The sequence below is a fragment of the Oreochromis aureus genome, linkage group 7 (assembly GCF_013358895.1).
Source record: "Oreochromis aureus strain Israel breed Guangdong linkage group 7, ZZ_aureus, whole genome shotgun sequence".
Lineage (NCBI taxonomy): Eukaryota > Metazoa > Chordata > Actinopteri > Cichliformes > Cichlidae > Oreochromis > Oreochromis aureus.
This window is the reverse complement of record NC_052948.1, coordinates 10,546,202-10,570,514: the sequence shown is the minus strand read 5'-3', so window position 1 is coordinate 10,570,514 and position 24,313 is coordinate 10,546,202. Positions and strand designations below refer to the sequence as shown.

General features: G+C 40.7%; 2 protein-coding genes across 7 annotated transcripts in view; both read right to left on the bottom strand.

Moving 5' to 3' along the window:
* LOC116309974 (myosin heavy chain, non-muscle-like) overlaps positions 1-24,313 on the bottom strand; it is a 156,450-nt gene that overhangs the window by 56,729 nt on the left and 75,408 nt on the right. The gene's annotated exons all lie outside the window — the stretch shown is intronic.
* LOC116313513 (kielin cysteine rich BMP regulator) overlaps positions 1-24,313 on the bottom strand; it is a 32,588-nt gene that overhangs the window by 846 nt on the left and 7,429 nt on the right. For 2 of the 6 annotated variants that reach the window (XM_039615734.1, XM_039615732.1), the window contains exons 7-52: positions 24,137-24,210; positions 23,923-24,012; positions 23,711-23,800; positions 23,514-23,588; positions 23,310-23,399; positions 17,609-17,698; positions 17,395-17,481; positions 17,182-17,271; positions 16,979-17,054; positions 16,273-16,355; positions 16,094-16,187; positions 15,931-16,010; positions 15,763-15,848; positions 15,564-15,654; positions 15,342-15,441; positions 15,169-15,254; positions 14,904-14,997; positions 14,669-14,818; positions 14,187-14,293; positions 14,010-14,103; positions 13,745-13,918; positions 13,571-13,653; positions 13,393-13,486; positions 11,524-11,706; positions 11,245-11,415; positions 10,972-11,145; positions 10,796-10,878; positions 10,634-10,724; positions 10,477-10,559; positions 10,209-10,382; positions 8,961-9,219; positions 5,934-6,016; positions 5,741-5,834; positions 5,498-5,671; positions 5,324-5,406; positions 4,288-4,408; positions 4,117-4,199; positions 3,913-4,012; positions 3,733-3,821; positions 2,972-3,074; positions 2,707-2,849; positions 2,265-2,437; positions 1,378-1,489; positions 1,190-1,291; positions 929-1,093; positions 529-829 (exon numbers count right to left, since the gene is read on the bottom strand). In XM_039615734.1, coding sequence (XP_039471668.1) covers positions 529-829; positions 929-1,093; positions 1,190-1,291; positions 1,378-1,489; positions 2,265-2,437; positions 2,707-2,849; positions 2,972-3,074; positions 3,733-3,821; positions 3,913-4,012; positions 4,117-4,199; positions 4,288-4,408; positions 5,324-5,406; positions 5,498-5,671; positions 5,741-5,834; positions 5,934-6,016; positions 8,961-9,219; positions 10,209-10,382; positions 10,477-10,559; positions 10,634-10,724; positions 10,796-10,878; positions 10,972-11,145; positions 11,245-11,415; positions 11,524-11,706; positions 13,393-13,486; positions 13,571-13,653; positions 13,745-13,918; positions 14,010-14,103; positions 14,187-14,293; positions 14,669-14,818; positions 14,904-14,997; positions 15,169-15,254; positions 15,342-15,441; positions 15,564-15,654; positions 15,763-15,848; positions 15,931-16,010; positions 16,094-16,187; positions 16,273-16,355; positions 16,979-17,054; positions 17,182-17,271; positions 17,395-17,481; positions 17,609-17,698; positions 23,310-23,399; positions 23,514-23,588; positions 23,711-23,800; positions 23,923-24,012; positions 24,137-24,210 — 5,322 coding nt within the window. The remainder of the gene's footprint in view (positions 1-528; positions 830-928; positions 1,094-1,189; positions 1,292-1,377; positions 1,490-2,264; positions 2,438-2,706; positions 2,850-2,971; positions 3,075-3,732; positions 3,822-3,912; positions 4,013-4,116; positions 4,200-4,287; positions 4,409-5,323; positions 5,407-5,497; positions 5,672-5,740; positions 5,835-5,933; positions 6,017-8,960; positions 9,220-10,208; positions 10,383-10,476; positions 10,560-10,633; positions 10,725-10,795; positions 10,879-10,971; positions 11,146-11,244; positions 11,416-11,523; positions 11,707-13,392; positions 13,487-13,570; positions 13,654-13,744; positions 13,919-14,009; positions 14,104-14,186; positions 14,294-14,668; positions 14,819-14,903; positions 14,998-15,168; positions 15,255-15,341; positions 15,442-15,563; positions 15,655-15,762; positions 15,849-15,930; positions 16,011-16,093; positions 16,188-16,272; positions 16,356-16,978; positions 17,055-17,181; positions 17,272-17,394; positions 17,482-17,608; positions 17,699-23,309; positions 23,400-23,513; positions 23,589-23,710; positions 23,801-23,922; positions 24,013-24,136; positions 24,211-24,313) is intronic. The other 4 variants (XM_039615733.1, XM_039615735.1, XM_039615737.1 and 1 more) reach the window with 4 other exon arrangements.

The following is a 24,313-nucleotide window of genomic DNA, read 5'->3' as shown; positions in this document are numbered from 1 at the left end:
AACATTAAGCAGTTTATGTCATGGAATGCCGTGTGGCAGGCAGACTGTGGACCCAGAGGCAGGACACAAGAAGAGAAATAAACTCAAAAACTCAGCTTTGCTTGCTGGCAAATTACAGAAATTACACAAACCAAACCGAAAACTAGGACTCTAGGAGAACACACGGACAAGAGAGCACACAGCAAGAGGGAGGATGTGACAAAGAACACAAGCAAAATGAGAGTCAAAATAGCCAAGAGGAGATTAGGGCAAACGAGATGAGAGACTATCAAAATAAAACAGGAAGTAGCAGAACATGGGAACAGAAACACAGACCTGAAACAAAGACAGAAAAGGAAACAAACACAAAGAAGGAAACACCAAGGACAAAACACAGGGATGAGGTTAGGACACACATGGGAACATTAAGAAGACAGGAATTGTTGCCCATTGTTATGAAGCTGACAGCTGGTTGCCGGCATGCACGCTCGATGTGAAATGATAATATACCTCTAGAGTATATTTGCCACTTTTTGGTGATTTACTCACCACACAGAGATGCGCTCCTCCACTGCACGATGACTCCTGCTTCTCTGCACTGGCTCGCGTAGGCCTCCAACGTGTCACAAAGACAGTCATCAGTATTGGCACCGCAAGCGCAGAGGTCGTAAACACAAGCTCCGTACCACTGTTCAGGAGGCACCACGCGATGACAGGGCTTAAAGATGGCAGACTTTAGGATTTTACAGCGAGTGTTGGCCCCCTTCTTGGCCTGGTAGCCTGCATCCTTACAAGGGTCAACATTCTCGCCAGGACGACAGGAGGAGCGGAAATGGGTACCATTTGTGACCTTAAATGACAAATATGATTTTATTTGCATGTGGTCAAAATTAGTGATAAGCTATGTATTTTACACAGTCTATGTATTACTGCTGTGTATTGATTTTACCCTCCAGCTGTTTCCAAATTCAGACTCAGATAGAGTGATTCGTCCATTTGGCATCCGGAGGTCATCCTGGTAGTAGTTGTTGAAGTTTCCACAAAGACCACAGGTGTGGCCCTTATAGGAGCCTGGCACACTTACTTCCACATGTGAACGAGGACTCCACAGCACCTAAGGTGAGCGAGTGGATGTACCAGTTTGTTACAAAACTGGGAGTGACCAAATATGTGAGAAGGTAAAGAGACAGAAAAGCAAAGAGTACTGTACCTTCAGTCCAATGTTAGTGTTGAGTAAAATTGTGTTGGTTTGCCGTTCAATATAGATGTATGGTTCCCTGAGAAATGGCAAAGTTACAACCTCATCATTCACCTGGATAAAAGAGGAGATGGATGAGAGAATGCACAAAGCATAAAGCTCACTGGGTAAAACCCTTTATGGTCTATTTACATACAAACCTTCACAATCCAGTCCTGCAGTAGCTGCACTGTGACGTCACCCAAAAACACAGTAACCTCTTTAGTCCAGGACACTCCTTTACGTCCACGATCATCATTTGTAGCATGAACACTGTAAAAACAAAAAATTTGCTTTCTTGTTTTGTACTTGTTACCTTTTAGCACAATTTTGTTTCACATCAAGGTGCTTTAAATACAATAACAATGCATCTATTTTCTGAAACACCTCCAGTTCCAGACAGCTAGGATGTCCAAGACTATTTTTTCTGCGAGGCAATGACGGTAACTGCACCTGTTGGGGAGGTACTCCATATCATTACCACCAACACAGAACCAGTACTGTTCTGGTTTGTTTGAACAGAAAAAGAATCTCTTTTTATTACTGCTGTCAAAATTAACGCGTTAATGCAAAATAATCCGCCATCACACTTAACGCGTTAATAAATTTTAACGCGATAACACATCTGGAGGGCACAACGACTCAAAATACCTGAAACGTTTCTGTCAATATATATATATGTATATATATATGTATATTAGCACCGCTGAAAATTAACAAGTTAACGCGAATTAATCCGCATCGCGACTGAAACTTTTTACGCAATTAACGCATCTAAGAGAAGATTGAAGAAAACTATTCAAATTCTCTTTGAATTTAAGCTTAGATTCTTTGTTTATTCTGCATTTACTTCATTGTATCGCATAAATGTCAGTTAGAGGCTTAAATATAAAGTTGAAAAAATCAAGTAATCAGGATCAAGTAATTGCGATTAATCGCGATTAATTACAGATAATTGTGAGATTAATTGGTTAATTTTTTTAATCTATTGACAGCACTACTTTTTATACAATGAATTATTATAGCTATTGTTTGGGATGAATTTCACCTGAAATCTCCACTCTCACAATCCTGTGTTAGGACATATGTGCAAGTTCCCTGGAAGTGCAGCATGCGGCCATCGAAGGTCCGGTAATGAGGATCGCCAAAGGCACTGCAAGTAGCTGGACGAGGAAGGCAATGAGCACAACACAAACCTGGGATAACTGCAGGCATCTCATCCTGGCAGTAAAACACACAAACAGACTGTGTTAACACTGGCTGTGTGAGAATATGATGAACCTAAAATGATTAAAAAAAAACAACAAAAGTCTGCAGTGACAAAATGTGCTATGTGGAAATAGCCAGCGTGTGAACACAGATGAGAAACGTCAGATAATTACTGATTCTCTGCAAATTGATGGGTGGGCATCATGGGAACATTTCAGATAGTGATGAAACGCCATGAAAATGTGTTTGTGTGTGTGCGTGTTTTTTTAATAAACACTCACATTTGCACAGGTGAGGGGAGGGCAGCGTTCACTGCGACAGTGTACGTCTCCAGACAAACACATACAGCTGGTGCATTCATCCACCTCCCAGTGTTCGTTAGAGTGATACACTGTCCCCTGGTACAAACATGACACCTCCGAGTCTACAACACATACACACACCAGTTTAATCTTTGTAAAGAATACACTCCATCCATCTGTCACATCATTCCAGTGTCGAATACCCAGAGGTGAAAAGCCAGCAGCTGTTTTTATTTTGTGATACCTTGGCATTCATAGCAGCATTTCCCAGGAAGTTTCACTTGCTTTTGTCCTTCCAGACAAATGGCAGGTAAACACTCTTCAATGCTACACTCAATGTAGCCCAACTGAGGATGCAACCACAAACAGACTTCTTAAGAAAATAATCTCAGTAAATAAAAAAAGGTTTATTTTAGAAACGCTATTTTTTAAATATAACATTAGTGGCAATGTGCTGGTGTGCCCTCCACCTAGGCTGTGGCCTTTCTGTGTGGAGTTAGCATATTCTCTGTGTGGGTTCTCTCTGCGTTCTCTAGTTTTCTCCCACAGCCCAAAGACATGCATGGGGTTAGGTTAGGTGGTGATTTTAAGCCCTGTGACTGGAGATCTTTCCAGAATACTCTGCCTCTCGCCCTATGTCAACTGGGATAGGCTCCAACACTCCCAAGACCCTAAATTGGATAAGGGATAAGTTAGATAAGAAAATGTATGTATGTGTGAATGGAAAATCATATTAATATTATGCCTTCAGTTAGGTGAAATTTAAGTGTTTTCCTTAGCTTAACAATCAAAATCAACCCCTCAGTATGTGCAGCTTCAGAGCACTGGACTCTTCTTTTTGTGTCTTTTAAGTCATTCCTCAAAAACTAAACCCTTCCACCTGTGTTTCTTTACCACATTATTTTTTAATATATATATATATATATATATATGAATGCCACATATCAATGCTATGTCATTACTTTAAGTTCTTCATGATGAGTGTCTAGATTTCTGTTGACTTACAAAACAGGTGCATGTGACACAGTCATCTTTGCTGTCTTTCCAGCTGGTGCCATTTAGCACACGCCTGTTCTGATCCTCAATTACACAATCTGCGAGGAACAGAGGAGAGCCAACATATACAGAGATGTATTAATACCAAGAATCAAATGTTAAGATACCTGCTGTTCTATCACATCATACCTTTACACACTGGGCAGCATGAGTCTGGAGGGGTGAACTGCTCATTTAGAGGGCAGGTGAGTAGTGGGCAGGCTTTGTGTAAGCAAGTCCATGTCAGGTCCTGTACAGGAGATAAAGACAGCATCACTCAATAATGAAAGTCTGTAGTTGCTGAAATATCTTAATTGTAAGTATATTTTATTCCATAAAGTGTTGTTGTTTTACCTTACACTGGCAGGTAAAACAGGGGTCATCTGTTGCCAACACCTCATTACCAATCAGCGCAGTGGTACAGTTACTGAGAGGCTCTAAACATAGACACAGATGTTAGAGAGCTCAGCAATACTGCAGAGATAATACACATATAATTTATTTATCAATTTGTTTGCTACTGACGTGCACAGACAGGACAGCAAGAGTCCGGTCCAGAGAACAAGATGTTGCTCTTAGGACAGTCAACCAGACTGGGACACTGCTTTCGGTAACACTTCAGGTGCTGTTCTCCATCTGGCATCACCTGAGAAACACACAAAGTGTCAAGAAACTGCTTCAGATTTTACTATTACAGCTTCTATCACTCTGTTTATCCATCTATCTACATTTATTTAACCATGAAATCTCACTGAAATCAAATATCCTTCAAAGGGAAATCCTTGCATTACTTTTACGTTATTTCTGTCTTTCTGTTTTTACTGCTTCACGCAATTTTGCTACAGTAAGTAGAACTGAAGCTTAACTGACTTCGGAAACATCGTTCATCACTTTGACTTTAAATACTGCACTGATCACTGGAACTTGTGCTGCCATATCACATTGTGTGACACAAATAGGGTGTGGGAGGCAAAGTAACAAAAACTAAAGGCACTTAGCAGAAAAAACAGGAAAACACAACTGGAAGTACAAGAGACGGCACAACAGAGAGTGAGGAGAAGATAACTGGCTAAGTGGGGACAGGAAGGGAATGAGAAACAGCTAAACATAATCAAGGTAATCAGCAAACATGAAGTAAACCCAAGACAACACACCAAAGAGATGCTAACTGACAAAGTGAAACAGGAAACCGAGAAGATAACTAAGCTCAGAGACACACAGAGACAGGAAAACTCAGAAACAGTATTGAAAAAGCATTCCACAAAACAAGGATCAGATGTGAGAACTTTAAAAACGTTTATTCTAAGGTTGTCACATGATATTTTCATACCATGTTTTTCACACATGAGATAATATCTTGTCATTTGTGTCAGTACAGTAATGGCATATCTAGAATCTCACTATCATTTTTTTTTGCCTAAAACCTGAGTAATGGAACTCTAAGACTGTGAATGCCCCGTTTTAAACACAGATTTAGTATAGAAAATAAGTTATAATAAAAAAATAACCTAAACCAAAATTTCATGACCACATACAGAGATCATTTTTATTTGTTTCATACCTCACATGTGCAGATCTGACAGGGGTCATTGGCCGGATGGAAACTGTCCCCTGGTCCATATACTTTGCCCTCAAATACACAGTCTGCTCAAAAAATAACAACAGATTGTGACAATAAAAGAGTATGAACACATATATTTTAGATTAAAGGTGAAAGTAAGGTGAATATGCTTACCAGCACACATTGGGCAGCACTCCCCAGGCACACTGATGAAGTTAACACATGGAGACAGACAGTGTACTTCAGAGCAGGTGGTCACACCATCCACGCACATACATGTCATACATGGAGTCGAGTCTGCAAACCAGCTGCTGCCCTCTGTATGCTCCGCTCCTCCATAAACACAACCTGAGAAGGAAAAGTGAGTCACTGACAAACTATTCCTCCGGTGATTAGAGCTTCCATTAGTTTATTTACCTCTACAATGAGGACAGCAGGCTCCTGGATCGGTCACCTGATGCACACAAGCAAGCTTAGGACACTCAGGAACTGCACAACGCACCTCACCTGCCTGTGAGAATATCACAGATCAGCATTTCAATACAAGAAAGGCAGGAAATATGGAGAAGAATAAAATCTATATCTGCAAACAAGATTTACAAAGTCAGACCTTACAGACGCAGGTGGAGCAATGGTTTGAACTCAGGGTCCACGTCTGCCCATCACTGAACTCCTGTCCATTCAGCATACACACTGAGTCACATGACCAAGAGTAGCAGAGAAACAAAACGTTGGAGAAGTCAGTCAGACTTATTTCCCCAGAGTTTGTTTTAATGTTGTGTATATTCAGTATTACAGTACAGGGCGGGATTACCAACCCAAAGTGTAAGCCTGGGAAGGTAAGCCGACCCTGAACAAAATATGGCATTAAGATTGATGAACAAGCGATTGTGAGTGGGCTATGGTTAAAACATAAATGTTAAAAACTGACAAAAAGGTAGAAGATTGAGTGTGGAAGAAAAAACTGTGTAAAGTTGTAGTGTTGGATATATTATTAGTTCTGTCAGAATTACTTATATTACTTCTCTCTCAACTACAGTAATTTAAAATTGGACATTAGGTTTTCGAGCCTCCCCGTCATTCCACATGAAAAGGATAAAGGCAGGGAGAGGTCGATCAGGAGTCCTGACAGAACAGAGCAGGTTATCGGTGACAATAAGCATTGAATTAAGTCCGAAACAGCATTAAAAGCACAAAACGGAAAATGTGGGTGTGTAAAGGAGCTTGTGGGGTAACAGTAGCTGTTGCAGGCTGAAGCAGCTTAAGTAGGACATCCCATATGAGATATGGCCAATAGAATGCGCAGAAGGGTATCAGCTGAGCCTTCACCTGATGTTGGCTGTAATTGAAATCATCCAGGTTTGTGAAATTATACTGCAGACAAAGCCATCGTTGGGACGAAAACACACACTGCAGCTGCCAGGGAATGGTGCAAGGTGGTGATATGTGCTGGATGGTGGTCATGGCCTCTTTCTTCATTGACCAGTAGAAGGTCATACAGTGCACCTGGAACTTCCTCTGTTAAGTATCTGTATTTTCAGCTTGTTCTTCAGCCACATGTAGGCTTTGAGTCTTGCATCACATTTTTCACTGTCTGTATTGTTTTATATTGTAGTACCAATGGTGATAAGTAAGTAGAGCCCATGTGCCGAAGAGACCTCCTGTTGATCTCACTGATTGATGTTTGGGCCCCACATTTTTTAATGAACAGCCCACAGTGGGCTAGCCCACAGAAAACCCATCTGGGGATTTTTTTCCCTTTCAACCTTACATGCAAAAATCAATAGATTTGCAGGAGAGGTTGAAAGAAGCTAGCTGCCAAAATTACACTTGCTTACTATTTTATTAATTGTTACAGGTTCTTGATTTTGTCCATGTTGCCAGTTTGTTAACCATTTATTTTACACACTAATTTTGCTGAGAATGAGTGTGGCTTTGGCCCCACTAACTTCTCCTAAAGGCTCCTTTCATCCCAGCAGAATCACATTAATATGTTCTTTGGTTGTTCTTGTAGAACTTTGAAGAGGGGAAAAGAAAACATCAAACGACATTTCACAAAAGACACAGACAAGTTCTGACAAATAAAAGAAAACATGCAATGACGTCACAACAAAGAAAAACACAAATTGTTGTCTTCTTCCAATAATCTCTAACTACTTCTTCTTTCACCTGCTGTCATTATGGGTCACCACAGTGGCTCATCAGCCTCTATTTCACCCTATCCCTAGCATCTTTTTCTGCCACACCAACCCTCGGCATGTCCTCGTTCACTACATGAATCTTCTCTGTGGCCTTCTTCTTTTCCTGGCAGCCTGGCAGCTCCATCCTAAACATCCTTTGCCAAATATACCCACCCTCCCTCCTCTGCACATGTCCAAATCATCTCAGCCTTGCCTCTCTAACCTTTCCAAAATGCTCAACCTCAGCTGACCCTCTAATATTCATTTCGTATCCTGTCAATTCTGGTCACTCCTAATAAAAATCTTAGCATCTTAACTCTGCCACCTCGAACTCCGCCTCTTGTCTTTTTTTTCTTTTTTTTTAATAGTGTCACTGACTCCAAACCACACAAATCACAATATTGTCTACAAATATAAAGTCCACAGACACTCCAGTCTGTCTTCATCTGTCAGACTGTCTATCACCATTGCAAATGAGAAGTGGCTCAAAGCACATCCCTGATGTACTTCTACTCCCACTATGAACCCATATGTCACTTCATTTTTCTCAGTTTCTTTTTTCTTTTCAAACTTTTAAAACTCTCAGACGTATTTTTAAAAATATTTTTCTCTTCTTCAGTCCTCTGCCAATTAAATGTTAAAACCTTAAGCAATTTAATCAAATCCTAAGGCCATGCAGTTCCACAGACCTTAAACAGCACACAGGAACAATAACTGTGTTTTCAAAGGGATCACTGACCACTTAGCAAAAAGTCTCCAACTAAACGTATTAGCAAATGGATCATGGGACCAAACTGTTGAAAGTTTGCTGTGGTGGTATGTTTATTGAGTATTCTGGTACCAATCCAGAGAGTGGGTCTGGGAAGGTAATCCAACCCTGACCCACTGACAAAACACAACATTTATACTGGTGAACATGAGGATGGGCTGGGTATGGTTTACATGCAAGTGTTAAACAGTGACAAAACATATAAGGTGAAGGGTCTGGAAGACAACAACTGGGTGACAAGATCAAGGACTAAACAAAGACTTCTTATGACAAAATAAAGTGGTGATAGGGTCGAGGGGTCAGGGGTAGACGACTGACAGGGAATGCAACCAGGAACAAAAAGATGATAATGGTCAGAGATTCAACGTTTCAAGTTAGTGAGTGTCTTAATAGTCTTCATCCAAAGGAAGCAGATTTCCAAATTAGTCCATAAAAGGTGAAAATAACATGTTCCAAGTTGTTGAGATGTGTAATTTTTTTTGATCAGGTGCTTGGATTCAAAATGGATTTATACTCTTTGTACTTCTGTGACATTTCTGTTTAACAGTGTGAAAATGGTAAAAATTACATAGTAATGCAGGTTAATTTTCTGTGAAGCCCTTGTTATATTTAAAAAGTGAATACATACGGGATCCTAGCTTTCTTTATAATGAATTGTCAGCTGTGTGTTTATAATTTCAGGATGTACCTGAGCACGGTTCTGACATGGAAACTTGTTGAGCACAGGGTGGTTGTTGGCAGCCGTCGGACACACATTCAACAGTGCCCGCGACACAGGTGCAGCTCTGGCATTGGTTTGATGGGGGCCTGAAGCTTTCACCGTTAGAATAAACAGCATCCTCATAGAGACAGCAGTCACAGACGGGGCAGCATTCCCCAGGACGTGTCACTGGATTGCTACAGGTAATGCTTGGACAAGATTCCTGCTCACATACCACACCACCATTCTACACAATACACATACAAACACACAAAAAAGCAAGTGCAAATTAATGCCCATTAAAAAGTCAGTTCTAATCTGCAGAGTTATTACAGTTTTAAATGAGTTTTTAATTTTATTTCATTTTGACTTTTTGTTTTTAATTGGGTTTTTTTTTTTTTGGTTTAGTTATACTGTTTGAAAATATTTAGTTTTAGTTATATTTTTATTAGTTTCAGTTTTAGATTTAGTCTTTTTGAATTGTGGATAGATACATATGTTAGAGGCAAGACTTAGTAAAATCAGCAGAGGCTTTACAATAAAAAGACAAAACCTTTTGAAAGCACTTAAACCAAAGTCTTTTAGATATAATAATAATATATATAACAAAAAAATATCCATCAAAGTCTCATGAGGGGAACTGTAATAATACGTTTTTTTTTTTACCAAACAAACAAATATTAAACCTAAGGATATTTCCTCTATATTTTGATTTTATTTTATTTAACTGAAATGTTTTTTCACATATGGTTTTAGTTTCTGCATTAGTTTTAGTTAACTATAATAACTTTGATCATTTGGTACAGCAGGGGGTAAAAAAAATGACAGCGCAGTAGGGAGTTTCCTTTTTCTAAATAAAATAAAAATTCACCAAATTGTAATGTGCTGATGGGGTTAGGATGGTGCTATTAAAGAAATAGCTAAATATATCTTTCTTAAGTAACATATACTGTTTAGATAGTTTACAGGTGGCTACAAAACATTTATAGCTTGCTTCTTCTAAGTCACCAAATTTTTTTACTGGAAGTATTTTTTCAGAAATCAGAAGGAACATAACATCTGCCATCTTCTATGAAAAAGTAGGCTATAAACTTTCAGAGCATACATGATCTGAAATGACAGATATTTGCTGGTCTGGTTCTTAATATAAACCTGTAATCTCTAAAGTTTCTGATTTCTGATTTTTGTATACTGCATATCACAGTTGATACAGCTGAAAATAATGCATGGCAGTACCTGACAGGAGCAGCGCTGACAGCTGTCTGTAGGGTGTGCAAATTGCTCCCCACTCAAACAGTCGCGTCCGTAGAAATTACATCCATCACACACTTCACATGCGCAGCTGTTGAGAGTTGGATGTGGGCATGACACAGCAGGGCATTTTCTTTGCTCACACACTACCTCACCTCTCTAAAAAAACAACAAAAACCCAAACAAAAATAAAACATGATGCCATGATGGTGAACTTAATAAGCGGTTTAAATAGTGTGTCGCTCTCGCTCACTGAACATCTGCAGTCCTTGCACGCTCTCTCTTGTTCAGGGAGAATCTGTCCATCAGCATAAGTCAGACCTTCAAAACGACAACCTGCATACACAATAAAGCGTCAGTTACCTACTTATTCTACTTAACATGCGCTGTGATGTGTTGATCGCTGATACCTCCACAGACGGGGCAACCACAAGCATCAGTGACTGGATTAGGACAAAGGGCTTCAGGACACTGCTTCCTCCTACATTGCACCGAGCCTCTCTGTAAGAGAAATAAGCATGACATGGTGTCTAAAGCTAATAGGAATGTCTGTGTGGGTGTGCTGATACTACCTGGCAAATACATTCATAGCAAGGGTTTCCTGGGTCAGGAATGGACTGTCCATTGAGGAGGACTGCACCGTTATAGGAACAGCCTGTCAAATAAAGATGGATTTAGTTGGTCAAATTGTAAAAATAGGGGAAAAATATCACAGTGTGGGCACAGTTAGTTTATTAAGCGTGCATACGGTCACATTCTCCACAGCATTGTCTTGGTGGTTTGTAAGGGTGACTGCACTTTTCATCACAGGGTATCCTGGAGCATGCGACATTCCCTCCGTAACAGTGACAGACAACACAGGGGTCGCTGCCATCACGAAACTCATTGCCGTCAAGATATTCTCTACCATTATACATGCAGCCTGCAAGAAGAAATTTACAGTTTGTTACACGCAAAAAAAGATCATTTTTAAATGACTTTAACTGAGGCCAGTGATTGGTGCATTGGCTCAGGTTCTCACCATCACAGGACATGCAGCAATCTCTCTGGACTGGGTGTTTACAGTTGGAGGCAGGACAGCGTTTCCTCTGACACTGGACAGAGCCGTCACGACAAGCACACTCAACACATGGCTCTGATGGGTTATCCCACATCTCGCCATTAACTCGCTGTTGATCTTCATATAAGCAGCCTGAGAAAAAGAGAGAGAGAAAGATAATTGATAATAAAGACGCAATGAACAACTGCATCAAATATCAGTAGTGTTCTGATCTTTAATTAAGGACATGACAACTTGTACCTTCGCAGCTCCGACAGCAGTCTTGTTTGATGGGGTGAGAACAGTGAGCGAACGGGCAGCGCTTTCGCTTACAGCGGACTGTCCCGTTGGTGCAGGCACATGATCGACAGTCGTTATTGGGGTCGCTGAAATGCTCCAAGTGATTGTAGGAGCTTTGTTCATACACACAGTCTGATGGAGGAGCTGAAGAAAAAAAACCAGTGAAATTATTCATCATAAAAGCTTTCAGGAGTCAGCTTCAGAGTCGTTGGTATAACTTATATTTTGCCATCACCAAATAATTTTTGTATTTATATTTAAATTATATTATACTATTCTCTCATTACATATGTATGTAAAGCATATAAACACAGTATTTGAACAGTTCCTATTTGCAGTGTAGTCCTAGACTCAGAAACAGCTGTAATTACTCTTCTTCCATCGCCACAACAGATCGTCTGCCTCATCTTACCCAATCTCTAGCATCCTCTTTACTCACACCAACTTTCTCCATGTCCTCCTTCACTACATCCATGACACTCCTCTGTGGTATTCCTCTTTTCCTCCTGTCTGGCACCTCCATATTCAAAACCATTTACTCCGTATATCCACTCTCTTTCCTCTGCACATGTCCAGCCCATTTCAAGTTTGCCTCCCTAGCATTGCCTCTAACCTACTCAGCCTAAGCTGTTCCTAATATTTCTAATCCTGTCCATCCTGGTTACTCCCAACAAAAATCATAGCATCTCCACTCTTGGCAGTTTCCCTCACCACCTAAGTTTTAATTTCCCGGTCATCTGCTAATTCTTTCCAACGACCCAGAGCCTGCCTCAACTCCTTCCTGAACTCTGCACTCTTCTTCAACTCCCATCATTTAATCCTCGCCTCTGCCTTCACTTGCTTTCTGTTCTTGATTCCCAAATTCGTCCTACAGACTACCTAATGAAGCTGCTTAGCTACATTCTCCACTTGCAGTCTCCAACCTCTTTCAGATTGCACCTTCTGCACAAGATGTAGTCCGCCTGTGTGCACCTGCCTCCGCTCTTTCCTATCTTACCCTATCCTGCCCTGTTCTTCTCCCTTCTTGAAGTATGCTTTCACAAAAATTTTCATCCTTTTTGCAAAGCCAGCTGCCATCTTTCCTTCCACATTTCTCTGCTTATCGCATACCTATCCAGCACCTCACTGCCTCGGTTATCAATATCTACGTGTCCGCGTAAGTCTGTTCAATCTCTGTCTACAGAGATTGACACTATTCACATACTCTTCCTTTGAGATTATCCCTCCTCTATTTGGTTCCTTGTTGTCACCATGGTAGAACAGTTTAAATCCACCTCCAATGCTCCTTGCCTTTTGTGCACAGAATCTTCCTATCTAGCGTCCTTTTTCTCCATCACATCAGCCACCTTTCTTCCTTTACCAACCATAAGCCCTACTTTTAGAGTCCCTACTCTCATCTCCAAACTCCTACCTTTCCTCCTCTTTTGCTGCTTCTGTATATGCCTTCCCCCAATCCTCTACCTTTGTCTTCGCTCAAAAAAAACTATTACTAGATTACTTAAAGTGTAAACTTTTGAATTGTGGAGTGACAAAGAGTGCTTTTTTTCTTGGTTCAAAGTAGATTTGTGAATTATTTTTATTTTATGGGGGTAGCTGTGCTTTGTACTACCCTAACCCTTTTAGATATTTTAAGTCATCAAAAAAGATTAGGAGAATTCTGCAAGAGCAAAAATGGCTTGTATAACAGCGGAAAAAGCTATTTTGTGGCATATTTGGCTGGTGATTCTCTCATGCAATTTTACTGTTGCACTGGAAATTCATTTAGCTAATGCTTTAAAATAACTTTTCAAACAAGCGCCCCAGAAGTACTCTGTTCGTGCATATCCTTACCAGGACACTGGGGACAGCACTCTCCTTGTATCAGATAAGGGTTAGAGCAGGTCAGTGGTGAACACCTCTTCATCAGACACTGGACATTTCCATTCTATGACAAACACAAACAGAAATGAAAATCTGCTTTAAGAAGGCAACATGTTATTGAATTAGGTGTTGTACTCATTATTCTTACAGTGCAGCTGCATGTCCTGCATGAGTCAGTAGGATGGGGAAATTGTTGTCCATTGGAATATTCTTTCCCTGCATAGCTGCAGCCTGCAGCAGTAAAACAAGCAATGTTGTAAATATGAGATCCTAATTTCTCCGAGTTATTTATTTTCCTTATAGCAAATGTAAACTTTCTCACCATTGCAGTTGTTCTGGCAGCATTGCCCAGGCATCGGTGCATTGCAGCGAGGCTCAGAACATTGCGCTTGATGGCAGTCAATCCTTCCACTCACACATGTGCACTCCTCACACACACTCACAGGGTTGGGAAAAACCTCTCCATTCAAAAACACACGGTTTTCATAGGAGCAGTCTGACAAGAACAAACACACACATTACAGTCACCTCACTCAGAATAGATCACGTTTACCTATAATAAGAATCACAGTCTGAGTTTTAGGTACCTCGACATCTGGGGCAGCACTCTCCAGGTGGGGTGTAGGAGTCCCTGCAGTTAAGCTGAGGACAAGATTGTCTCTCACACTGAACAGTGCCATGCTGAGCAGAAGATGAAAGGAGAAGACGTTAGCAGGTGCAAAGATAAAAAGTGATAGGGAGTGTGTTTATGAATGCACTCTTACCAGACAAGTGCAGGTGTGGCAAGGTCGGTCAGGGGTCATGAAACTCTGACCATTGCTATAGACACGTTGGTTATAAGTGCAGCTGTCACAGACTGAACAACAGGAGCCTAAAAAAAACAAGAGACAGAGTATTCAGTTTGTTAAAGTATCTCAAAAAATGTAGAATTTGTGAAAAGTTCATTTTTTCCATAATTTAAGTAAGAAACATAAAGGTAATATTTTACACATTCATTACATAAAGTTCAGCAGACACAACCACACTCATGGGGAAGCCTGCTGACTTGAAAATGTCCACACTCCTCAAAGAGAGTAAGCCTTTGCCGAGTAGGCTGGCTTGAATGATCATAATTTGATATATAGATGCCTGATTTTCACCAGCCACACGGCCTAATTATCAAAATTAAAACAAAACAAAAAAAAGGCATATTTCAATTAATGTGTAATAAATATAGCATTTATAAGAGTTAGGGTCACAGTCTTACCAGTAATCCTGGTGGGATGCAGACAGTTGTTGACAGCACACTGTGTGCGTGTGCATAAGGCCTCTCCATTTGCACAGGTGCAGCTGGAACAGGGACCCTCAGGCTGCCAGTTGGACCCCTCATCATATTCTACTCCATCCAGTTCACATGCTGCAATGAGAAAAGAAGGTTTTCATACAGGACACTCACTTGTATGTTGCACCTGCACTGTAAATGTGTATGAGTCAGAAGTTACTTTTGCAGACTGGACAACAAAGATGTGGTTGCCTAATCGGATTGGAGCAGCGGAGAGGAGGGCACTTTTCTTCATTGCAAATTACATTTCCACTCTAAACCAGAGAAGCAACAAAAGAAATGTCAAAGATATTAATGGGCATAAAAAGTGTTATGATCTAGAAAAGAAAAATGCATGAAACAAGAATCATGCCTCCTCTTGAGGGAAAAAACAATTTTTGCACTAGACACACACTTTTTTTTGGGTGTATACTGCATAAACTTGCCTTACACCTGCACTGCAGGCAGGGTCCCCCCCCAGGAGGGCTGAACATTTCCCCATCAGCATACACCCTCTGTTCATACTCACACTCTGGAGGAACAAACACAAATAGCTGATTGGTTGTTTCTGTAAAAGTTGAAATGTAGAGGAAACTAGATGCATATTTTTGACACCGACCATTGCATGTGGCACAACACTCTCCTCTGTGCCTAACTGGGTGAGTACACTGTGGTGTAGGACATGATGCAGCCTTGTGTTCACATGACACTTCACCTGCCTAGCAAAGAAAATGAATATGTATCATTTATTCTTTTAAAGACACCCTAGTTGTCACAAATATCATGGCTACTCTGTAAGTTTTGATACATTTTTATTCAAACTTTGTCAGTCTAAACTCACAGAGCAGTAGCATTGGAGGCAGGAGTCTGTCCTAGGTGTGAACCTCTCTCCATTCACATACACTTCGGACTCATATTCACACTGCTCGCATCTACAGGTTCGCGTAAACATTGATTAAATATATTTAAAAACAACAAAAAAAGTGAAACTGTACAGGCTTAAATATGATATGGATGATGGTGGTAGGCAGGCTTGTTACCGTGGACAACACTCCCCAGCATGATACACTGGATTGTGACAAGACGGAGCAGAACAGCGAACGCGTGAACACACCATATTTCCATTCTTTGAGAGAAAGAACAAAAAAATGATCCTCAACTCATTTACACACACGAAAATCAAATGTAATGGTAACTTAGAGACACACCTCACATCTACACTCTTCACAGGGGTCTCCAAAAGGGATCACAGCTCCATTAGGGACTTCATGTCCATTCACATCACAGCCTACAAGACACACAAATAGACACATTGTGTTTCTACAGTCTAACACATAAAAAAATCTTATTACACAAGTCAATTAAGCCCACCTTCACAGACTGGACAGCAGGTATTTGGAGGAGGAGCAGTAGGGTTTCTACAGGGAGTGTAACACTGCTCCCTCTCACAGCGAACATAACCGTCCTGTGATGAAGAGTGAACAGCATTATTGGAGCTGAAGGTGAGTGACCAGATGAAAACCTGAGCATGTAGTTGCTGTCAAACCCACCAAACACTGGCAGATATCACAAGGACTCTCCGCCGACCTCCAAGAGTCTCCATTGTTATAATTTACACCAGAATGGGTGCAACCTGTAAACACACATCACATTATTGTACTAGTCCTGTGCTTCTAGGTATGAAAATATTAATCTGTACATCTAAACAGGTTTTTATCCACCCAAAACCTTTCTGCAAGAAAGATTCTCAGTGCAGAGCTAGTTCCTAACAACCCTAAACCAACAAGAAGGTCCATTTGTTTTCATATTTGTTGAGTCCTGTCAATTTTTGTGACATTCACAACTGGAAATTTGAGTATATGTGATTAGAACAGCACATGCTATTTGTTAAAGTAAAAAAGTGGAACGCAGAATTATTTTGGATAACTATAAAAATGATCAGAATATATGCCAGTGTAGGCTTACAAGTTATGCACCATGGGTGATACAATAAAAAGCATGGATGTGGTGAAGGGGAACATGCAGACGGTTGGTATGACAGAAGAGGATGCAAGGGATAGGGTGAGATGGAGGGAGATGCTCTGCTGTGGTGACTCCTAAAGGGAGCAGCCAAAAGAAAGAAAAAGAAATGATATAATGAATGCCAGACAGAGTTACCAGTGTGCATAAAATGAATTCATGTGTACCTTGCCAAATAGGCAAGTTTAGTTCCTCTCAAATGTATTGTTTAGTATACTTTATCTTCTCTGTACTTACCTGTGATTTGCTGGGCACAGCCTCCAGGTACATTCCCCTGTGGGCAGTCTTGAGGGGGGCACTCCCTGTTATCCTCCTATTCAAATGAAGAGAAACACAAAATGAGAAAAAAAAAGGAATGGAAAAAAGGACCAAAAGACTTCTTCAAGCTTATTTAATATTTTTGATTGTCATTTATTATGAAGTAAACATCAAATACTTACATTGCACGTTTGTGTCTGACAGCCAGGTACATTTTCCTGTGCGCAGTTTTGAGGAGGGCATGGCTGTTGAGGGCACTGCCTGTTGTCCTCCTATTAAAAGGAAGAGAAACAAAAAATGAGAAAAAAGGAATGGAAAATAGGACCAGCAGACTTCTCCAAGCTCATTAAATATTTTTGATTGTTGTTTATTATGGAAAAATATGCAATACTCACATCACACGTTCGTGTCTGACAGCCAGGTACATTCTCCTCTCTGCAGTCTTGATTAGGGCATGGCTGTTGAGGGCACTGCCTGTTATCCTATTATTAAAAGGAAGAGAAACAAAAAAATGAGAAAAAAGGAATGGAAAATAGGACCAGAAGACTTCTTCAAGCTTATTAAATATTTTTGATTGTTGTTTATTATGGAAAATTATATAATACTCACATCACACGTTCGTGTCTGACAGTCGGGTACATTCTCTCCTGGGCAGTTTTGAGGAGGGCATGGCTGTTGGGGGCACTGCCTGTTATCCTCCTATTTAAATGAAAAGAAAGTCAAATGAGAGAAAGATCCATCCATCCATCTTTTTCCGCTTATCTGGGGTGGGTCGCCCCTCACCCTATCTCTAAGGGAGAGGCCAGCCACCCTTCAGAGGAAGCTCATTTCCGCCGCTTGTGTCCGTAATCTCGTTCCTTCAGTCACTACCCACAGCTCGTGACCATAGGTTAGGGTAGGAATCTCGATCAACCGGTAAATGGAGAGCTTCACGTTTACACTCAGCTCTCTCTTCACCAAGAAAGGACCGGTACAGCATCCCCATCACTGTAGCTACAACACCAACCCGTCTGTAGATCTCCCGCTCCCTTCTCTCGTCACTCGTGAACTAGACTTCAAGATACTTAAACTCCTCCACTTGGGGCAGGAACTCGTCCCTGACCAGAGTGGGCACTTCACCCTTTTCCAGCTGAGGACCATAGCCTCAGATTTGGAGGTGCTGATTCTCATTTTCATTGCTTCACACTTGACTTAACACACGCTGCGAACCGTTCCGGTGCGAGCTGGAGGCCATCGCCCGATGAAGGCAACAGAACAACATCATCTGCGAAAAGCAGGGATTAGATTCTGAGACCACACAAGTAGGGATGCGTACCGGTATCTGTACACATAAATGGTAGTAACCAGACCAAAAAGCAGCGCACATTTCGGTGCTTTATTTCAGTGCTTTTTTTTTCTTGAGATGTGTGGAATTAAAGAAATTGTTTTACTGCTACCATAATAAAACTCATGTTCTTTGAGACTTTTTCGATACGTATAAATTGGATATCATGCTCCTAACCGAGACATGGCTGCGCGTTGGGGAAGTGGCACCCTTGTTGGATCTGTGCCCCACTGATGCCAGCTTTTTCAGCTCCCCCAGGCTGTCTGGGAGGGGAGGCGGGGTAGCCTCTATCATCAAAAGCTGTTTTAAATGCAAACAGATACAAAGTCCTGGTGTTTTTACCTCATTTGAGTCCCAACTCCTGATCTTAAACTGTCCTGTGGTTCTAATTATAGTCATCTATCGTCCACCTAAATATAATGATTTGTTTATCTCGGAATTCTCAGACTTCTTGACATGTTTTATTGTTCACTATGAAAGGATTCTTATAGTGGGGGACTTTAATATCCATTTGTGCTGTGAGGATAAACCCTGGTCAAAGATTTCTTAAATATAATTGACTCCTTGAATTTTACACAACTGATGTCTGGGCCAACACGTATGGGCCACACCTAGATCTTGTCTTAGGTTATGGACTGAATATATCGATGACTGAAAACTGTCTTCTACCTATTTTAGACCACTCAGCAATTTTATTTGATATTCTAATCCCTAAATCTCCAGCTTTTGAGAGGGGAAAACTGCCCTCAGATCATCTCGTTTTATTAGCCCTGAGGCATTGCTTGGAGTTAAACTACATCTACCTGAGGTGTTGGACCCCATTTTACCCAGGGGTTATGTGTGGACTCTTTGACTGTGAACTTAAATAATACACTTCTTGAGCTACTGGATTCTGTTGCTCCCGTGAAGAAGCTAAAATGTCAAAAAAAGAACCCTATGCCTTGGCTAAACGAGGAGCTCTTGAATCTAAGGAGAAATTGTAGAAAGGCAGAGCGTCACTGGAGATCTTCCAGATTAGAAGTATTTCTTCGGGCTTGGAAGGACTCCCTGACTTCTTTCCAATCAGCGATGTCGACAGCAAAAGCAAATTACTTCTCAAATCTTATCATGAGTCATAAACATAATTCAAAACTATTATTTAACACAGTATCACAACTTACAGAGAGCAAGTCAACTCTCTGCTGTTCTAACTTGATGGCTCATGATTTTCTTGTGTTTTTTCAGTGATAGGGCGGACACACTTAGGAATCAGATTATTCCTTCCTCAGGTAGTTTGTCAGACTACTCAGATGTCTTGCCTGTTGCTGCTGATAAACTGTTCTCTGATTTTAAGGTCATTTCTCTGTCTGAATTAACCAAGGTTGTAAAAGCAGCTCGTAGTACAACCTGTTCATTGGATCCTTTACCAGCCTGGGCTATAAAAGAACTGTGGTCAGCATTAGGACCCTACATTCTGTTTCTTCTAAATATTTCATTGATGACTGGAGTCTTCCTGAATGTTATAAATCAGCTGTGGTAGTACCAATCTTGAAAAAGCCTGGACTAGATGTTGACATGGTTGCAAACTATAGACCCATCTCACATCTGTCTTTCTTGTCTAAAGTCTTTGAAAAAGTGGTTTTAAGCAGCTCACTGAGCATTTGTCAACAAACAATTTGTTTGAACCATTTCAGTCTGCTTTTAGACCAAATCACTCCACAGAGACAGCTTTACTAAAAGTGGTGAATGACCTGCTGGTACATGCAGACAATGATCGCACTTCAGTTTTATTACTACTGGACCTAAGTGCCGCATTTGACACTGTTGATCATGGCATTTTATTGGATAGGCTTGAACATTTTATTGGAATTACAGGGAATGTTTTATCATGGCTGAGATCTTACCTGTCAGGGAGGTCTCAGACTGTTAATTTTAATAATGTTCTTTCTGAGACCTGTGTGGTGAGGCATGGGGTCCCTCAGGGCTCTGTGCTTGGACCACTGCTGTTCTCTATGTATCTGTCGCCTCTTGGTGCTCTCTTACGTTCTTTTAAAGTAACCTTTCATTGTTATGCTGACGACCTGCAGCTCTATGTTCCTCTAATAATTGGAAACTGTACTGAAATCTCTAATTTGGAATCTTGTCTATCAGCAATTAAGGGCTGGTTATCGGATAATTTCCTGTGCTTAAATACTGATAAAACAGAGTTGATGGTCATTGGACCACCTAAATTTCAGCACTCGTCCCAAAATTTTACCCTGAGAATTGATGATAGGGTCATAACTTGTAGAGACAAAGTAAAAAATTTGGGCGTGTGGTTTGACACGGTGCTCTCTTTTGAGTCTCATATAAAAGAAATAACAAAAACCGCCTTTTATCACTTGAGGAACATAGCTAGAATTAGACAAGTTTTGTCAAACGATACTGCAGAGATTCTTGTTCATGCATTTGTGTCCTCACGCATTGATTACTGCAATGCTCTTTTCTCAGGGCTACCAAAGAAAAGTTTTAAAGGTCTACAGATGGTGCAAAACGCAGCTGCTCGTATTTTAACAAGAACTGGAAAATTTGAACATATTAGCCCTGTTTTATACTCTCTTCATTGGCTACCTTGTCCGGTTCGAGCTGATTTTAAAGTCCTGTTGCTCACTTACAAGGCTTTAAATGGATTAGCACCTTCGTATCTCTCTGACCTTTTACACCGGTATATCCCATCTCGTGCTCTCCGATCTCAGGACTCTGGTCTTTTAAAAGTTCCTAAAGCCAGGAAAAAGAAAATTGGAGAGCGTGCTTTTTCTTTTCGTGCCCCGGTTTTATGGAATAACCTCCCTCAAGATATTAGGCAGGCATGCTCTGTCGAGGTTTTTAAAGCTAAGCTGAAGACACACTTGTTTACCTTATCCTACATGTCTTAACTCTATGGCTTTTAGGTTTTAAATGTTTTCTTCTTTTTATTTTGTTCTTAATTTCTCTTTTTTCTCTGTTCTTAACTTGTACTGTGTCTCCTATCTGTAGTACTATGTATTACTTTTAAACCCTTTTAATTTCAAACAGTTGTACAGCACTTTGCTTGAAGGTGCTTTATAAATAAAGTTATTATTATTATTATTATTATTATTCATAGCATTAGCATCGCAATAATAATATCACATATAGCTTTAAGACGGCATGGAGACATTTAACATACTGACACCATATTAATCTTTATTACAGGTGCAGTTATAACCATTTTTATATTGTTATATCTCTATACACACATTGCAGTTCTGTGCTCATAAAAGAGTTGAAGCTCCCCCAGGTAATTAAAGGTCAAAAGCTTCGTTCGGCGTGAGGTCCGGACGATCCATTGGATAAGAGGCTGGGAGCTGAAGAAAGATCGCACACATGCTTACAAAACACATATATACCACATATAACCTAGAAACAGATCTGAGCAGAGGCCTGAATGCATTCAGCAAACATGTTGCACTAGAGTTTACTTGACAACAGGTGACAGAAGGAGAGGACCAGCCCATGGGGACCCAGAGGCCTGAGACCATCGCCTTATTTGGAAGAAGATGCCAGAAAGAGGAACTCTTGTGTCTGCATGTATCTCTTAAAATTGATCACTGTCTGTAAAAGAGGCAAATAATGTTCTTAAGATGCAAATTATGTGCTTGTAAACGCATGAGGGGGTGTCATAATACCCTGATATTATAAAAGCAATCTGAAGTGTATTTTGGGTGGAGATCCATGCTGATGATGTGCAGTAATTATCTCCCCGCGCATGTGTTCAAATAAAATCATTGTCTTGACCCAACCCTTCTGGACTATTCTGGTTTTGTACTCTCCCTCAATATTTGATACCCGTAACAGATGTCATACACTTTGGATTCTAGCCAATCATTTTACCTTTCCAAGGATAGTAGGCGGGCCCAGGTACGTACGTTCTTTTAGAGCAGAGCTACAGATTAAAAATGCCCAAGGCGAAGCGGTCAAAAGTCTTGCTGTACTTCACAGCAAAAGATGCAAACTCAGCAGCCTGCAACAAGTGCTTTAAGCTGATACTGTGCAAAGGAGGTAACACCTCGAATCTGATGAAACACCTGGCGACGCATAACGTTTTTTAAAAGCCGAGAAATGCACCGTATTTGATAGCTTGCTGCGAGACCTCACACCGAGCACATCTACTGCGGGTGTGGTGCCTGTTATCGGACCCGGAGTTAGCAACATCCCCCAAGAACCCGAAGAGTAGAGTCCTGGCCCCTAGCCCTGCCAGTGTAGCAGAAATGATGATGGCAGCAGCAGCCGTTCTTCTCTGCGTGAGTAGCTTAATGTTGCTCATGTGTAATTTACGTTGAGTAGGCTAACCACGTTATTAAATTAATGCACGTAAGGTGAACTAGCAAACACCGTCGTAGTTACATGCGGCTGTCTCCTTGTTTGATAGAGTGATACCATATATGCCCTATAGCTGCAGAAAAGGCTAACATTGTTATCTTTTTACCAAAAAAACAGCTAAACATGAGAGGTTTTAGGACAAAGTTTGTGTTTTCCATTGTTTGAGCACCGGTTCCAACCAAAGGAGGTATGTTGTATCAACAGAAAAGGCTAACTTGGTTATCATTTTGCAGAAAAAAAGAGGCTGCTAAAAATAAAAACATAAGAGGTTTTTGGACAAAGTTTGTGTTCTCCATTCTTTAAGCACCGGTTTGAGCATCGTTTAAGCACCGGCACCGTTTCAAAAGTACCGGTTTGCCACCGGTATCGGATAAAACCTAAACGATACCCATCCCTACACACAAGGAGCCACCAGACGCTCACCCTCAGGCACCCTCCCCGGGCCTGGCTTCAGGGCGGGGCCCTGCTGACCCTACCCTATGCAGGATGAACTGTTCCCTTGATCGTATACTCACAGGGGTCTTTTATATCGCTCTTTGAAAGAATGAACTGAAAGCAGTGCCAGAAAAGTTCTTTAAATTCATTAAATGTTTTTGACTGTCATGTGGTTAATTATTAAATACTCACATTACACGTTCTTGTCTGACAGTCAGGTACATTCTCTCCTGGGCAGTTTTGAGGAGGGCATGGCTGTTGAGGGCACTGCCTGTTATCCTCCTATTAAAATGAAAAAATGAGAAAAAAGGAATGGAGAATAGGACCAGAAGACTTCTTCAAACGTATTAAATATTTTTGATTGTCATTTTTTATGGAAAACCATCAAATACTCACATCACACGTTCGTGTCTGACAGTCAGGTACATTCCCCTGTGGGCAGTCTTGAGGGGGGCACTCCCTGTTATCCTCCTATTTAAATGAAGAGAAACAAAAATGAGAGAACGAATCAACAGAAAACTGCGAGAAAAGTTGCTTGAGCTCATTAAATGTGTTTGAAAATCATCTGTTGTGGTTAATTATTAAATACTCACATTACATGTTCTTCTCTGACAGTCGGGTACATTCTCTCCTGGGCAGTTTTGAGGAGCGCACGGCTGTTGAGGGCACTGCGTGTTATCCTCCTATTTAAATGAAGAGAAACAAAAATGAGAGAAAGAATCAACAGAAAACTGCAAGAAAAGTTGTTTGAGCTCATTAAATGTGTTTGAAAATCATCTGTTGTGGTTAATTATTAAATACTCACATTACATGTTCTTCTCTGACAGTCGGGTACATTCTCTCCTGGGCAGTTTTGAGGAGCGCACGGCTGTTGAGGGCACTGCGTGTTATCCTCCTATTTAAATGAAGAAAAATAAACATAACATAAGCAATGAACAGGAAACAGGACCAGCAGATTTCCTTAAGCTCATTAATTTTTTTTATTGTTATTTTGTTGTGGCTGAATATCAAACTCGTACATTACACGCTCTTGTCTGACAGCGATCTTCATTACAGTGGGACCCATTGTGAAAAGGACAATCTGACTGGACCCCTGGAAATCAAACAAAGTCTTTAGATCACAAAATTTTTCTGCTTCTTTAATTGTAAGTTAGGATTTGATGCAGGCTTGTAGTTTTATTCTGCTTTCTTTCTCT